The 17,424-nt window shown below is 43.3% G+C and overlaps 1 protein-coding gene across 6 annotated transcripts in view; it reads left to right on the top strand.

Moving 5' to 3' along the window:
* The window catches only part of grm4 (glutamate receptor, metabotropic 4), a 174,506-nt gene that overhangs the window by 55,569 nt on the left and 101,513 nt on the right, over positions 1 to 17,424 (top strand). For 3 of the 6 annotated variants that reach the window (XM_061844055.1, XM_061844037.1, XM_061844047.1), the window contains exon 2: positions 414 to 1,361. In XM_061844055.1, the coding sequence (XP_061700039.1) occupies positions 855 to 1,361 (507 nt within the window). In that variant the 5' untranslated portion in view covers positions 414 to 854. The other 3 variants (XM_061844076.1, XM_061844066.1, XM_061844079.1) reach the window with 3 other exon arrangements.

Raw genomic sequence — 17,424 nt, forward strand, 5'->3', positions numbered from 1 at the left:
AAATATTATTTTTTTTGTTGAGTGCATTTTCCAAGATACGTGGACTGTAAACAAGTGTTAAGTGAAATCTTTCGCTTAGTCTGGCTGGCGACATCATTACAATTGTTGCAACATCCATCTACTCATCCATTTTCTGAACCGCTTTTTCCTCACCGGCTCTCCTGGGCTGATCTAAACATCAACGATGTCACACACCTTTAAATGAGAATCGAAAGATGAAGGGCAGGGCCTTGTTTTACCTGGCCGACAGGTACAGCTTTTTTGAAATGGGGAAGATTTTCAGGTGGTTTGCATACGAAATATTTCGACATGAATTGTGTGAAGGATTAATGCTAAGAAGCACCCCTGCATAAAATTCTTCAATTTCCCTTTATCATGGATTTTGCTAATGGACTTTTTCTCTTACTCTACAGGCACGCTCTCTGCAGTCCACCGGACCCTCTTGTGAACGTCTACCCACATTGAAGGACAGAGAAAAAGCCAAAAGCCAAAGTGATTTCCCTACAAGCACAGACAAAGAACAAAGGCTCACATACTCCCTTTGTTTTTGTTCAAGCCGTCTAAGAAAGCTCTTTGCAGTTTCATTCTCAGTTCCTTCCGCACTGTTGGGGTCGCGAACGCAGCAACTGCATTCCACTGCAGGAACGCTGAGAGAGCGAGGAAGGAAAAGAGTAAGGGTCAAAAAGAGTGACCTGGGATAGTTGGTGAAGTTGTGTCCGAACTGGAAGCTGAGAGAAGAGATGCTTGAAGATGACTGTTGTCTGAAGAATACTGTGGCTATCCTTTAAGACTTTGAACAACTCACCTCTTTTAAGTCAAAGGGGTATTATTGGATGCAGAATTAGTCCTTCAAAATGAGCCTGCGAGGGGGCTTGGGCTGTTGCTTTTGGCTGTTGCTGGTTGGTTGTTGTTTGTCCATCTCCTGGGCAGCCAAACCCAGAATGCCCGGCCACACGCACCTCAACTCAATTCGCATTGACGGGGACATATCTTTGGGTGGGCTTTTCCCGGTGCATGCAAGGGGAAATGAGGGGAAAGCATGTGGTGAGCTAAAGAAGGAGAAGGGGATCCACAGGTTGGAGGCCATGTTGTTCGCTTTGGACCGCATCAATAATGACAATGAGCTGCTGCCCAACATCACTTTGGGCGCTCGCATTCTGGACACTTGCTCCCGAGACACTCACGCTCTGGAGCAGTCGTTGACGTTTGTACAGGCGCTGATTGAGAAGGACTCAACGGATGTCAAGTGCCTCAGCGGGGGGCCGCCCATCATCACAAAGCCAGAGCGAGTGGTCGGCGTGATCGGCGCATCCGCGAGCTCCGTGTCAATCATGGTGGCCAACATACTACGTCTCTTCAAGGTCAGTCGTTTCCACAGTGGGCATCGCATTGCTGCTTTTTGACCATCTTCAACATTGTCTTACTCCCTACAGACTGTAGCTCAGCCGTTTAAATCCCATTTATTGCTGACATTCTCTCATGGCTTTGAGACATGGAGTGCACAAACCTTTTCACAAAGTATCGAATAGATCCATGCCGAGTTACACGACAGTTGGAAGGCTAACGGTTGGTATTTAAAAAAAAAAAAAAAAAAAAGAGGTATTTTTTGCAGAAATGTAAACATGCATTAGCTATACTTCGCAAATAATGAGGATTAATAGAAGCGCTCTCTGAAAAATTTGGCTTTCAAAATCAATAATCTCCCATTTGATTCAGAAAGTCAAATAGCCATTCCTCCCCCCAAAAAATTCAATACTGTTTAGAGTTAGAGCCTAGAATTTGAAAGCTGCCACTATTCTCTATTCCCATGCGTGCCACATCGGAAATCTTTTTGTCTGATCTGCCGAGTAATCTGACCCTGCCTTGGTGTGCCGAGGGGAAAAATTAGCTTTGGCAAGTTACGAAACTTTTTTTTGGGATAATTTAACAGTTGTGCTGATCTTGTGTGTCGTAATGAATGATACATTTAAAGCATTACAAGTAACTTTAGAGCGCCGGTGTCTCGTCCGCCATTTTGTCCCTGGTGAGTTAATGCATCTTGCTTATCTGTGTTTGTGTGGCTGCATTATATTTGCCTTTTTCGTCCACGTTTTACACATTTTGGCCCAAAAGAAGAAAGCTGCTTTTTTTTTTTTTTTTTTTAAGCAGTGCTGGTCAAGGCAAAAGAAAAACAAATTACCATGGAAACAAAGCTTAACATCATAAAAAGATCGGAGAAAGCAGTAACACAGACGAATATGGGAAAGACTTCTGCTTCAGTTGGTCGACTGTGGTGATGATTATTAAGAACGAAGCTCATATTTTACCGCGTGTGAAGGGTTTGGCTCCTATGAGGGATACAGTGATCACGAAGCACCTTTTCCTGTGAAGAAAAAAACTGGTTTGTGGCTGCCACAAAAAAAAAAAAAAAAAAAAAAAAGGACAAACTCAGACTACACGGATTGTCGGCACCACCCGGGCCACCCTTGAGAACTTGCGTGCCACTCGAACCGGGACAAGAGCGGGCAGGACCCTATTGGACCCGCCACATCCTGGCCACCAGCTCTTTCAGCTGCTTCCAGAAGGGTAGATGCTCCCAATCAATGCATATCGAAGCCAGCAGGCATTCCAGCAATTTCTTCTCTTGCAATTAAGTCATTTTGTTTTTAAAACAATGGTAAGGCCGGCCATGATGTACGGATTACAGACGGTGGCACTGAAGAAACAACAGGAAGCAGAACTGGATTTGGCAGAAATGAAGATGTTGAGGTTCTCGCACTGAGGGAGCAGGTCGGATAGGATTAGAAATGAGCTCATTAGAGGGACAGCCACAGTTGGATCTTTTGGAGACAAGGTTCGAGAGAGCACACTTCGATGGTTTGGACATGTCCAGATGTGAGAGAGTGAGTATGTTGGTAGAAGGGTGCTGAGGATGGAGCTGCCAGGCAAAAGAGCGAGAGGAAGACCAAAGAAAATGTCGATGGATGTCGTGAGGGACGACATGAGGACTGTGCGTGTTAGAGAGGAAGATGCACGAGATACACTTAGATTGAAAACGATGACACCCTGATGCGACCCCTAACGGGACAAGCCGAAAGAAAAATAAGAAGAAACGGGTAATCTAAAATTCCACTGCAACATGCTGCCAATTTTCTGCCTCGAGTTTGTCACATCCCGGTGGGCCAATTAGTATGATATAGACTATCGCACAACGAGTCACTTTAAGCTGCGTACACTCCTTGAATTCTTAAACCCTTTGCACAATGGTAATTGCACTGGACTATCGCTCTAATGGGCATTATAACTGCTCCAAAGACTCTGCATCGACTTTGCACCACTCTGAGTTTAAAAAACAAAAAACAAAACATGTTCCCTGTCAATTGACTATCTGCCTACTGTTTTTAGTAATCAACGTATGTCATATTATGGCGGCTCCAAATTTCTTGTGCGTTGTTTGCATAATTGGCCAATAAAGCTGTTTGTGATTCTGATTCTGATAGAAGCACGTCACTTTGTGTCAAAGATCCGTATCAAGCATGTGATCATCAGTCACCTGAAAGCTTTCGGACTTAGCACAGCATTTGGCAACTTCACAGCAGCGAACAAAATTCATTCAGCCCTTTGACAATCGTCTTTTCAGACAACAGACGTGAAATACTTCATGAAATATAAGGCCACGCAATGTTTGTTCTGTTGGCCTATGGATGGACGTTACGTGAGCCAAAAGCGGGTGAAAGGAGAGTAAAACATTGGCAGTCTCTCACAGATAGCAAAATCGCCCCTTCTAAAGGTGTTTAATTTAATTTACCCAATGACCGCGAATACATGTAATATAACGCTTAAAATCTAAAAAGATGAAAAAATATTTCAGAGGTGGTAAAAGCAGGTGGCCCGAACTTCTTTGTCAATATCTCGTGTTTCAATGTGGGCACATGCGGCTTATAGACAGGTGCAGCTTATGTGTGTACAAAATGTTTTTTCCTTTAAAAATGTACTGGGTAGGGTTATAATCAAGTGCGGTTTATAGTCCAGAAATGATGGGAAGTAACATAAGATTAAGGCTGGGTGGTACAGTGGGGCAGCTGTAAAGAATTGGCCTCACAGTTCTGAGGTCCAGGGTTCAAACCCGGCCCCACCTGTGTGGAATTTGCATGTTCTTCCCGTGCCTGCGTGGCTTTTCTCCAGGCACTCCGGTTTCCTCCCACATCCCAAAAACTCGCAACAATAATTGGACACTCTAAATTTCCCCTAGGTGTGATTGTGAGTGCAGTTGTCTGTCTGCATGTGCCCTGTGATTGGCTGGCAACCAGTTCAAGGTGTCCCCTGCCTCCTGCCCGTTGACAGCTGGGATAGGCTCCAGCACTCCCACAACCCTTGTGAGGATAAGCAGCTAAGAAAATGGATGGAGGGATAAGTGAGTATTTGGATAAATTTTAATTTTGCCTCGTGAAAACCCACTTCTGACTAGATGAGAAAAAAATAAGCCATATATCACCTAAAATATATGACCAATAATTTCCTTTTTTTAAACCATCTGTCTTAGTTCTTAAATCTACATTGTGCCGCAATTTTCCTGTCTAGAAATATTTTCAGTGAGGCAAGAAAATTTCAGTTTAATCGCATCATTTTTTCTTCTTACCATCCGTTTAAGTGTAAAAAAGACATGAGGCATTAATTAAAAAAGGCACTTAGGAGCTTAATGTCCAACTTCACATTTTAGGATGTGACATAATCTTGCAGTAGATTCAAACTACTCTCAGCCACAACTCAAGCGTTAAAGGCGTACACACTTAATTACAGATGCAGTATCAATCTCAATCAAAGTGGGAGGAAAAGCAGTGGATAAACTAAATAAAAAAAATCCCAGAAACAGAGAAAATTCCACAAGCATTTTTTTTTTTTTTGTATTAAAAGTACTCGACACATTGCGGTATTTGGTCCACCACTTTTGAAAGGCATTTTCAGATTTATATATTTCTGTGACACATTTCAACATTGGCCCCCAGATTCGCCCGCGTTCTTAGCATTAGCTACAGTTAGCAGCCACGGCAGCGATGACCCCTGTTCAGCCTTTTCAGCTTGAGCCCGTGTGATCAAAGACACGAGGAGAGAGAAAGATGAACGGACCAGCAATGAAAACGGAGATGAGAGTGAAGATGACTGGCGTGACGAAGCTCGTTTTTGTCATTTCTGGGTGGTGTCTTGACTGCCGCTTGACAAAGCTGACTGACAAAGAGAGCATGCTGTAGCATAAAGAGCTCCTTTCATTTGGCTGCTGACTGTGTTCACTGGAGTCATCAGGTAAAATAAACACGTGCTCCGACATACTGTCGCTGTCATCATCAAAGGCGGTGTCACATTTCACCGATTAGTTATGGGCCGTGATTGGCGGGTGTACATCAATCGGCTTGCGAGCCGTTCTTTGTACGGACGGCAACATCGCAAATTGAACATGCAGAGATCTGAGAGGATACTGTGGTGAACGTTGTGCACTTAGTGGCGAACACTGCACACTGAATACTTTATCTCATTTATTAAAGCAAAAAAAAAAAAAGAGAAATGAATAGTAAGGGCAGAAGAGGACTTGGGCGAGAATAAAAGGAAGCGTGTTAGTTTGGCTGACACCAGTCATTTCGACGTGCACTGGGTGAACGAGCTTTTTCATCCACAGGCACATTATAGACTTTGAATATATTTAAGTATTGATGTAAAGTAATATCTGAGGTTTTATATAGTGCAGTATTTATTTGAGTTGAGTGGAGGGGCGGCCCGATTGAAACCCGGCAATGCATTTTCAACATGAGGGGAAGGCTTCTGTTCTGTATTGAGCTTGTAACCTGTCGCTCGGTCTGTGCCATCTTTCTTTCTCTGCAGAATACAATACCACCGTGCAATAAAAGTTTCAACATTTAGCGACTATAAGAGTGGGCAGAAATCCACGGTGGCAAACAGCAACTACGACATGTCAATAATCCCAGAATGCTTTGCACACCCGAAAACAGTTTTTTTACAACTTGAAAGAAAATCTTAAAAATAGAGGTCAGTTGTAATATTTTAAGCATTTGTCTTTACAGTCAAATTTTCCTTTAATGTGTGTGTATTTTGAGCGTTATAACGTGGCCTACTGGCCCGACCGAATGCCCATCCATTAGATGCGCTCTGGCGCCAGCGATGAGTAGTCAGTACACACCAGTCATCATTCAAAGTGACTCTGAATTAACCCAAGTGAAGGTAATTCGTTCTGGTAGCATTTTCCTAAAATATCTACAGAGAGCTTCCAAAGTACCTCATCACTTATTAGTCAGGAAAGGTACAAATTGGAGAAAACGTGGCATCGCTGTAGGATTGCTGAAACCCACCAAAATGGACCTTTCGGAACTGTCAATCACTCGTACAATAATAGCCAAACAGATAGCCGCATTGTCTTGACACGCCCCTGCCGCCATATTGTCCCACGAACACGACTGGTTGTCAGTAGCGTGCGCTTGGAAAAGTTAATGTTACGAAGAAAATGGTCCTCAGATGCGCTTGGGGAACGTGCAATTCTGATGAAAGATATCCTGCTAGGTCACAAGGGGCCCGCTTGATTCATTTTCCAAAGCCTAAAACACAGTTGACGAAGTGTCTACGATGGATTAAGGCTCACGGAAGAGCGCACGTACAACTAAATGTGGACAATATCAACAAACGCAAGGCTGTATGTTCGAAGGCGAGGGAGGGGAGAAGTATCTTCTCTGAGTTTGATTGAATTATTATCAGTGCTTCATACATTGCATGAGAACAACTTTCACTTTGTCAGCGTATCACTGACCTGCTGAACGAAGTGTGTTATGTTTTATGCCGACTAGTCGGGTTCGTGATACGTAAATGTGCCATGCCACGCAAGAGAAATGTCTATTTGCCTATTTGTATCACATCAAACTTTTAAGACCGAGCACTGGGTGCCATTACGAGCCAAGTCAAATGAATACACCCACTCACTTATAAAGACTCCAATGATATTACTCATGATCTTTCCAAGTTAAAAGTACTCACCCTGCTTTACATGCACAGTATGATTCCACTATTTTATCCTGTTGGATTTTAATATGAAGTTTGTGAGGCGTTCAACTTTTTTGCATCGATCGCCAACGTTTCGCTGCAACTCTGACATTGCGTCCTGCTCCATCCAAAATCTTAATTCTGTGTACATATTCTTGCTTAAAATAGTTGAGACCTCTCTGTAGAACTGTCTTGGACAAGTCTGACGCATTTGGCAAAAAACATACCGCAATATTATCTGGAATACGCGATAGAGGATCCATTTCAAACCTTTTATGTTCAGTCATTATTTTGGAAGATTGTGGGGCATGGCAACTGTAGCTAAGGGGGGCAGAGCTCCAGATCGCCAGTCGGAAAGGTCCATTGAGTCAAATGAGAAGAAAACTTAAAATGCTGGAGAGACTTTATTTCGACTGGCCTGGGCACGCCTCGGGAACTCCCCGGAAGAGCTGGATAAGTGCTTGGGCAGAGGGAAGTCTCGGCGTCACTGCCAAAGTTACTCGACCGACTACCAGACGTTGGATAAGCGGTAGAAGATGGATGGATGGAGGGACGGTGATTCAACAAAGCATACATATTCTTGCAACAATTAATCCATTTTGTTGTCCACTTGATATATGATAAAGGTGCTCTTGTACTGATTCATAAAAACCTATCAGTTTATGAGTGGTGTTATTTACTCAGGGTGCCTTAAAACAGGATAAACTCTCACTTTTACATTCAAGACAAGGATCATAACAAAGGACTTGCATCATGGTTCTGTTGCAACTATTCCAACAAGGGTTGATTTAATATATCAGACAGACCCGCAGCTGGTCAGGCTACTACGGCTGGTTTATTGTCAGGATTGTGATAAAGTTTCACAAACTTACTGTAACTGGCCAGCGTTGTAGGGGAAAAAAAAGTTTGCTACGTGTTCCAATTACAATGCCGATAGTGGGGAAAAAAAACTAGCTTGACTTTTATCCTTTTAAAAGGTCACCGGGCTGCACTGTGAGCACTAGCTACACATCACAGAGTGTTCTTTGGAACAATAGATTTGATGGGAGTTTTTGCCAAACCGTGCACTACAGAGTTCAGGAATTATCCACATATTCGACAACAGATCAGTGCCAGTAGTTCTCATAAAAGTGAAGACGTGTGCGGTTATAAGCCCAAGACATCGAAGTTATGAGATGATGACAGGAAATGGCAGGAAAGCCAAGATGCCAGCTGAATTCCAGACAGCGTACGCATGCAAATGAGACCAATGAACTAGCGAGTAGCAACAAAATAAGCAAGTTGTGCCCAAATGGGTCATAACACCGCACAACTGGCATCATTTTATGTCTGACCACAGTTGCTACATGCTATGATTGTTTGTGCAAACCAATGCTGTCCTGCTTTATAGTAGATGACAATTTTGATCTGGTTGAAATGAGTAATGATGCTCAGTTTTGATTGTCATTGACAGAGATGTATTGATTCAGCAGGTTAATGATTTTGAATTTAGTTTGGTTTGTTGTGGGGCATTGTTTTGGAATGTTGTTAGAATTGCTTTGCCCTTTATTCTGGTTGAGTTGACCATACCTGATAAATAGTCAAGATGGCAGGACCCGATGATGAATGCAGACCAGAATGTATATGTAGAATGCATGCAAGGCCACGACCCTCATAAGGATAAGTGACAACGAAAATGGAGGGATGGATAATTCAAAAAATAGATTATCAAACTGTAAAAGTCAGCAAGAACCGACAGGAACCACTCTGCTGCAATTGCCTGGAATCTTTTGCGCCCACCAAAACGATACCAATTAAACAAACTTAAGGTTGCGCTCTCACATGGCACGGCTCAGCCAGCGCGATCCGCCTCTTTTCGCTATCATTTCAGCGAAAAGCGGCGTAAAACCATAATTAGACTCCTCTGGGCGGCGAAGGGGTCTCACTGCTCTCCACTTCCATCTAATGATTTGAAAAGTAAGAGTCTGCATCTTTCAGCAAGTTTGACGTGCTGAGCAGTCACCTTGAAGCTATATGATATTTATTATTGTTGCCTGATCCTACATTACGACCATATAGAGTCTGACTTCTTAATGTGATGATCCCGACACTCATTTAGCTTCTGTCAATTTCAACTTTTTTCCTGAACCAAGTTCATCTGATGCACTTAAAATCATAGCTGTAAAACTACTGTCACATTTTAAAACACAAGGATTGAATCTTTAATCACAATCTTTTTAAAAAAAAAAAAAAAAAAAAAGCACACATTTTATGTGGACTACATTTACTGCTCTTGAAGACCGGAACAGAACTGCACTAGTGTGACATACGTGGTTGTTAACAAACAGCTATAATACCATAGAATCTTGCATCCATACTGTGTTTTTGTTTTTTCAGCTAGTTTTGGTGGTTTGTTTGAACTGCTTCATTAATTTTCTATGTTCACATATGAAGGCAATCAGATATGTTACAACTAGCTTAATTTGTGTAGTCCTTGTTTAGCTGTTTGCCTTATTCATGAGGGACTTTATTTGTCTAGTGTAATTCACTTCGTGTTTTCAGCCCCGAAACTGTTGGCCTTTTCTTTATCTTCCAGGCGGTCGGTCTCTGAGTATCTGACGGCAAAGTGTTAGCTCAGCACTCTCAAGTAAGCAGGAGTCCGTCCTGGTAATATGTTATGAATATTTTACAACACTGTTCTGTAATTTGATGCCGAAGGATTGGGGTTGAAAGCTCCTTCTTTGAACCCCTAAATCCGGCTCTCTGATTGCAGCTATTCGACCATTTGAGGCACTACATCGTTAGCGGTTTGTGAGGTACGATTGCAATTATAGCCAAAAAGACTATTATTAGAGGTGGGTAGCAACGAGTTACTTTGACTTAAGTATCGTAATTTTCGGACGATAAGCCGTGACTTTTGACACACGCTTTCAACCCTGCGGCTAATTTATACATTTTTTTCTAACGGCTGCTAGGGGCGCTCCAGCAGAAAAGGTAAGAGTGAGACAGGTGCAATATATGTGTCGAGGAAGACGCAAGTTTAATGTAACTTTGCGCTTTGTGCGTGAGTAATATTAGCATGAAGAGACCCTCATCGTGGAAAATGGAAGAAGAAATGCACATGACGCAGCTTTCAAGTAAAAAGCAATCGGGCTGGCTGATAAAGAAGGAAACGGAGCTGCTGCACGTAAACTTGGCATAAATGAATCGATGGTGAGACGCCGCAAATTGTAGCGGGAAGAACTGGAACAATGTAAAAAGATGAAAAAAAGCTTTCAGAGGTAATAAAAGCAGATAGGCTGAACCATGCTGCTGCTGTGTGACTGCTGCGTCTCAATGACTTTTACCGGTAGGTTTTTTTTTTTACCCAGCCCTGTTAGTGCTGTGTTGCTACCGTATTGCTGATGCTACTGCCGCTTCACAGGGACTATTTGGAAAGAAAAGCTAAGGTATATTGTTGAAACTTTGAAAACTCTCTGTGTACTGTCTATCTTTGTAAACATCTCATGTTTCAATGTGACCACATGCGACTTATGGATGTACAAAATGTTTTTTCCTTAAAAAAATGTACTGGGTGATGCTTATAATCAGGTGCGGCTTATCGTCCAGAAAATACAGTAATTCTTTGGATACATTGAGTTTGCCGGAGTATTTTTAATCCAACATCATTTTTACTTTCACTTGAGTATTCTTGTAAAGAAACTACTTGTTTATTTGTTATATTAAGCTACATTCCTATTAGTTCTTTCTCGCTATCTATTATTGTTTGTGTAAACAATTTGTTTGTTTGCCTGAGAGAATCTGCCAGATTCCCGCTCCACCAAGTCATCGTAACCATGAGGAATGTTTGACTCCGTTTCACTGAACAAATGGAGCCAGCCAGTCACATGACCAAACTCCCCGCACCCGTCCGTCCATGGTAGCAAAGTTTCAAAGTGACTCATTAATGTGAAGAAAAAAAAATGGCACAAACAAGAGCATGTAACTCGAAATGAGAAGTCACAGCATCCCTGTGGGCGGCACGGTGGGCTCAGCCGGTAAAGCGTTGGCCTCACAGTTCTGAGGTCCTGGGTTCAATCCCAGACTCGCCTGTGTGGCATTTGCACGTTCTCCCCGTTCCTGCGTGGTTTCCTCCCACTGCAACATTAATTGGACACTCTAAATTGCCCCTCGATGTGATTGTGGGTGCAGCTGTTTGGCTGGCAACCAGTTCAGGGTGTACCCCGCCTCCTGCCCGTTGACAGCTGGGTTAGGCTCCAGCACTGAGGATAAGCAGCGAAGAAAATGGATGGGTGGATAATATCCCTGGCATCTTATCTAATATACGTTTATCTTATGCAAACATAAGTTGCCCTCTTCCTATTGTGCTGATACACAAGTGTAAACAAAGACAATTAATTCAAGATCATTTCTGACTGAATTTCCCTGAATAGTTACAGTTGAAATGACATGAATTTTATCCATTCCACATTTTATCTGTTCCACATTCATGCGCTGATGGGAAAAAAAAAACAAATCACAAGTTACTCACCACTTTCTTAGTACTTCAACAATTTTTTGGGGGTTTTCACTGAGTACTTGCATGTGCAAGTATGTCTTTCGAGGACCACTTTTTTCATTCACTGTTATTCTCAAATAACAGTACAATATTTAGTTTCCTCATTTTGGTGTATTCATGACAAGGTATGAGGCGTATGGACTCATTCGGTCAGAAAACAAGGCTGTGTTTTAGGTGTTGAAGTTGATTTGCTGAGACAAAGGGAAAGGGGGAGGGGTAGAGGTTGGTGGTGGAGTGGGGGGAGGGCGGGGGGAACATGTGAAGCTTCCACCCAGAAGCTTTGTAAATAATGCAAGCAGGCACAGTCAGTGTGGACGAGGCTTTCCTATGTGTAAACTTGGCAGTGCGGAGACGTGCGAGGGGAAGGTGGAGAGATTGTTTCAGTCCATCGAAATGAGGTTAACTTTCCCGTTACGCTGTCTGCAAAGTTCCGTCTGTCTCGCTCTCATCCCTCATTACAGACAGAGGCAAAGGGCACGAGGCCTTCCCACCTCGCACAACATGACTTCATCTCTCCATTTCATCGTGTTGAGACCAGGCTCTTCTTGGATTATCCTGCCAGCCTACACTGAAAGCTTTACCGATGCACCAAAATGTTGATACATCTGCTTTCATGCACACTTATCAATTCATTGGACCCTGAAGGCCGAACATTATCTCCATAAGGCACCAAAATTTTTCATGTAAAGGTAGATGGATTCTTAGTTGGTCAGTCTCTAAGAAGGTGGCACGGTGGATCAGCTGGAAAGCATTGGCATCACGGTTCTGAGGTCCTGGGTTCAATCCCAGCCCCACCTGTTTGGAATTTGCATGTTCTCCTGCGTGGCTTTTCTCCGGGCACTCCGGTTTCCTCCCATATCCACAAAACACGCAACATTAATTTGACACTCTAAATTGCCCCAAGGTGTGTTTGCGAGTGCGACTGTTGTCTGTCTCTACGTTCCCTGCGATTGGCTGGCAACCAGTTCAGGGTGTGCCCCGCCTACTGCCCGTTTGCAGCTGAGATAGGTTCCAACTCTCCCGTGACCCTCGCGAGGATAAGCGGCACTGAAAATGGATGGATGGAATATCTTAGAAAATGTTGAAAAACATTTTTTCCAACGTCTTTCATAATGAAACTATTTGTGCTTGTAATTGAAACAAAGCCATGTTTCTGGGAACAAGAATGTTTACAGTTTATACTCTTGTATCATGTGCAATAATGTGTCCATCCATCCATTATTTAAGCCACTTATCCTCACAAGGGTCGAGGGAACGCTAGAGCTTATCTCAGCTATTTTCGGGCAGGAGGCAAGGTACATCCTGGACTGGTTGCCAGCCCATCACAGGGCACACAGAAATAGAAAACCATTTGCACTGACAATCATACCTAAAGGCAATTTAGAGTCTCCAATGAGTGCATGTTTTTAGGATGGGCGAGGAAACCGGAGTGCCTGGAGAAAACCCGGGCAGGTATGGGGAGAACATGCAAACTCCACACAGGATTTGAACCCGGCCCTTAGAACCGTGAAGCTGAGTCTCTGACCAGTCGTGCCACCAAGCTCCCCTTATTAAATGCAAATAAAGTAATTTATCTTAGAACTGTCTAAAATGATCACTTATCTGAAAAGGTTCTTTCAGATTTGAGCACAATATCCCTTTTTACAAAATCTATGTATTTTATCAGTTCTCGACTGTGTTGGCTTTTCATGATGATATGAATTCGGTCTCAGGGTTAGGGTTGGGATTTTCAAATTTCTCGAGTTTTATGGCCGTAAGCAAAAGGATAGCAACAAATTGGAGTGTTATTTCCGCCCGAAAAGTCAACTCTTATTAGTACTCTTCAGCACCCCGTGCTGTGTATTATATTTGGCACCTTTTCAGTGTACAGTCTGGACAAGTAAACGTGTTCACGCAGCAAATCCCTTAAAACCCTCAAACCATGGCCAATAAATCTCACAAACGCTGAGGTAACTTTGTCCAGCAACCAGCAATAACTGTGACGCATCGGAAATAAGCGAGCAACAAGGAAATGGTCTCATTATTTTTCAGACCAGTGGGTTATGCTCTTCATCTTGACTCTTCGAGCTAAGCACACCAAATCCACAAAGCTGCAAACCATCGCTCTGCTTGTACAGGAGCCACTTTGAGGTGAGGATTACATCAGATCCAATTCACTATTTCTGGCGGCCGAGAATGCACAGCTCTTTCTCTGGCAAAGCTTTCGCAGAATCGTATCTTTTTGATTTTATTCTTGATCCAGTTCATACATTTGCACTTTAGTTTAGAAATCCTTCTCCAAGCAAATTGGAGCCACGGCTGGAAATCGGCAAGCACGTTCACAATGAGTACCGGTCTGCCTCGGTCCTCTGGCGCGTTCTCTTGCTTCATTTCTAAAGTCCCATACAAATTAATTTCTGCTTTTTAATTAGTGTGCATTGGCAGGTCTACTGAGGAAATGTTGGCATGAGGGAAAATAACTTTTTTTTTTTTAACGTGTGATTTCATTCTGTAGAAGTATTGCTGTGAAAATCAGAAAGCTCTGAGCCACAATAGGGGGACACAACAGGATTTCTTGCTATCAGTTTACCGCATTAGTTGCCGTCCCACCCACATTTGGCGCGCACGTGACAACCCCACTCGAAGGCATCTTTAAAAGTTTCTAAGCAGACACACAAACACACACACACACACACATAAAAAAAAAAACTATTTGTGGTGAACAAAATCTATCAAACAGAGGCAACGCCATCACATCCTTGAAAAGAGCGTGGGATTAAAGGCTCGGGGAACTGTCTAACCTGCAAGATCTCAGCATCAGCCCACCATCCATCATCCTGGTGCCATGCCAGGCTGCGGTGCCTCAGATTTAGTCAGCTTTGAAAAAGCTTGGAAAGAAATCAGAATGTCTCCAGTCACTCAAACGCATCCAATAACTGACAGCCGCTATATTTGTTGTGTGAGGGGAATTCCAATTGCATTCATTTCTTACTAGACCTATCTAAGTGTCAGCTGATCAAAGACGTGCGTGTAAAATGAAACATTTATCTTGTTAAATGAATAATTTCTCAACTGCGTAGTCGTTTTCGCTCTCTGTCAAACTGTATGTAAAGCACGAGCAAGGAATGCTGTAATCCAAAATACAAAATAGAATTATCACGTGACCACAGTAACGGTTAATGTTTTGTTAGGTCAGGGGTGTTGAACTCAATTTTGTCACGGGCTACATTGTAGTTCCATTTTCCCTCCGAGGGCAGTGATGAATGTGAAACTGTGAAAATCTTTCACCTCGTCATATTTACAAATGAAATTTAGGAGATAGTTTTGTAATCACAATTCAAGGGTGATGAGTTTTTGAACTATTGCTGTTGTTTGGGCACAGAATATCGCTTGCAATATCTCAGTGTTATCATTTATGATATGACAATTTGAAACTTTAGTAGAGATTTTTTTAAAAATCACCGAAGTTGATGCTCAGAATTTGCCTCTGCAGGCCACATAAAATCATGCAGCGGGCCAGATTTGGCCCCCAGTCCTTGAGTTTGACACCTGTTTGTTCGGTTATATCCATCTATCCATTTTCTTTGCCACTTATCCTCACGAGGGTCACGGGGAGTGCTGGAGTCTATCCCAACGGTCAACGGGCAGGAGGCGGGGTACACCCTAAACTGGTTGCCAGCCAATCACAGTGCACATAGAGACAAACAATCACACTCACAATCACACCTAGGGGCAATTTAGAGTGTCCAATTAATGTTGCACGGTTTTGGGATGTGGGAGGAAACCGGAGTGCCCGGAGAGAACCCACGCAGGCACGGGGAGAACATGCAAACTCAAGACAGGCGGTGGCGGGATCGAACCTTGGTCCTCAGAACTGTGAGGCCAACGCTTTACCAGTTGATTCACCGTGCCGCCGTGTGAGGTTATAGCCTGAGTAAAAATATTAGTCGAACGAAGAGACACAAAGAGGAATTTGGCTGCCATCAAGCTAAGCAAGTCAGACGCTATTGAGCTGTAGTTGTGACGAGCGACACCCGAAAAAGTCATTGATGTAATTCCTACTTCCCTGTTGTTTCGAATATTATTGACTACACTACACTTGTCTTTTGTGTATTTAATACAACAAAAATTATTTATAGAGATTTACAAAGCTCGGTCAGGCGAAAGCAGACGGCGCTGGCCGATCTGTCTTCGTTCTACTGTAGGAACCGGAAACCGAGTGCCTCCCCCTTTTCAGATAACAGTCCGTTCCTTCAGCAGCTTCTTATCAAACCGGTGCTCCCCTCTCCTCAGCCTGAATCTTATCAGAAGGTCTGCGTTGCAGGTGTGTCTGTGTGTGTGTATGTGCATTCATAACATAGTGTGGTCAGGCTTAACAAAACAAGTAGCGTGTATGCGTCCCATGGCCTATAAGCAGCAGCATAGAAATTTATCTGCCGATTTATCTGCACATGGCGGTTTGGTGATTGAGTGCAGTTTTTCATAGATCTCGTAGGGGCTTTGACATCCAAAACACCGCGCCTGCAAAATTGTACATTCCAATAATGCCTCTTTTTCTAATTAGGAGACGTTGCAGGATCCAACATTAACGATGAGCCGGTGGGCCAGGCCCACAGCGCCCTGAGTCACCAATTATGTATAGACACTCTCCCAGAGTAATTGATTGTATTTAAAAACAACAAACAAAAAAAAAAACATATCACATGAACAAGACTAGACTTGACTATAGAGCTCGTGCACCCACGTCATCAAATCACGTCACTGGTTGGAAGTGACGGTCAAACAAAGCATTCTTCAATGCTAAGTCGATTGGAGACGACGTGAAAATACGTCTTGCAGCACGACGCCCAGAGTTTTGTCCGATACCGTTAAACATTTAGAAGGTAATAATAAATGAAGGTACGTGGAAAAATGAGAAGCCCTTGGCATAGAGGACCCATATTTAATGCCGTCGGTGTTTTCGCTGATAAAAAATTGGATTATTACCCCGCTTCCGCTTGTCTTGGACAACTGGAATATTATGGGAGACTCCCAAATTGTCTAAAAACACCTCTAAATGTCACCAACTCATTTGCTTGTTTAAAAAAAAAAAAAAAAAAAAAAATTGAGTACCTGCTCACTTCGTCTTCTTTTTCTTTCGGGTTGTCCTCTTCAGGGTCGCCATCTAAGCCTATCTCGTGCATACTCATCTCGAACACCAACTAACCTCATGTCCTCCCTCACAACATCCATCAACCTTTTCTTTGGTCTTCCTCTCACTCTTTTGTCTGGCAGCCCCATCCTCAGCACCCTTCTAACCAATGTACTCAATCTCTCACCTCTGGACATGTCCAAACCATTGAAGTCTGCACTCTCGAACTTCGTCTCCAAAACATCCGACTTCGGCTGTCCCTCTAATGAGCTCATTTCTAATCCTATCCAACCTGCTCACTCCGAGCGAGAACCTCAGTCTCTTCATTTCTGCCACCTCAAGTTCTGCTTCCTGTTGTTTCTTCAGTGCCACCGTCTGTAATCCGTACACCATGGCCGGCCTCACCACTGGTTTATAAGCGTTGCCCTTTCATCCCGGCGGATACTCTTTTGTCACATAGAACACCAGACACCTTCCTCCAACTGTTCCACCCCGCTTGGACCCGTTTCTTCACTTCCATACCACACTCTCCATTGCTCTGTATTGTTGACCGCAGGTATTTGAAGTCGTCCACCTTCGCCATCTCTCATCCCTGGAGCTTCACTCTTCCTCCTCCGGCCCTCTCCTTCGCGCACATATATTCTGTTTTACTTCGGCTAATCTTCATTCCTCTCCTTTCCAGTGCGTACCTCTATCTTTCTAACTGTTCCTCTGGCCGTTCCCTGCTTTCACTGCAGATCACAATATCATCTGCGAA

The sequence above is a fragment of the Syngnathoides biaculeatus genome, chromosome 2 (assembly GCF_019802595.1).
Source record: "Syngnathoides biaculeatus isolate LvHL_M chromosome 2, ASM1980259v1, whole genome shotgun sequence".
Lineage (NCBI taxonomy): Eukaryota > Metazoa > Chordata > Actinopteri > Syngnathiformes > Syngnathidae > Syngnathoides > Syngnathoides biaculeatus.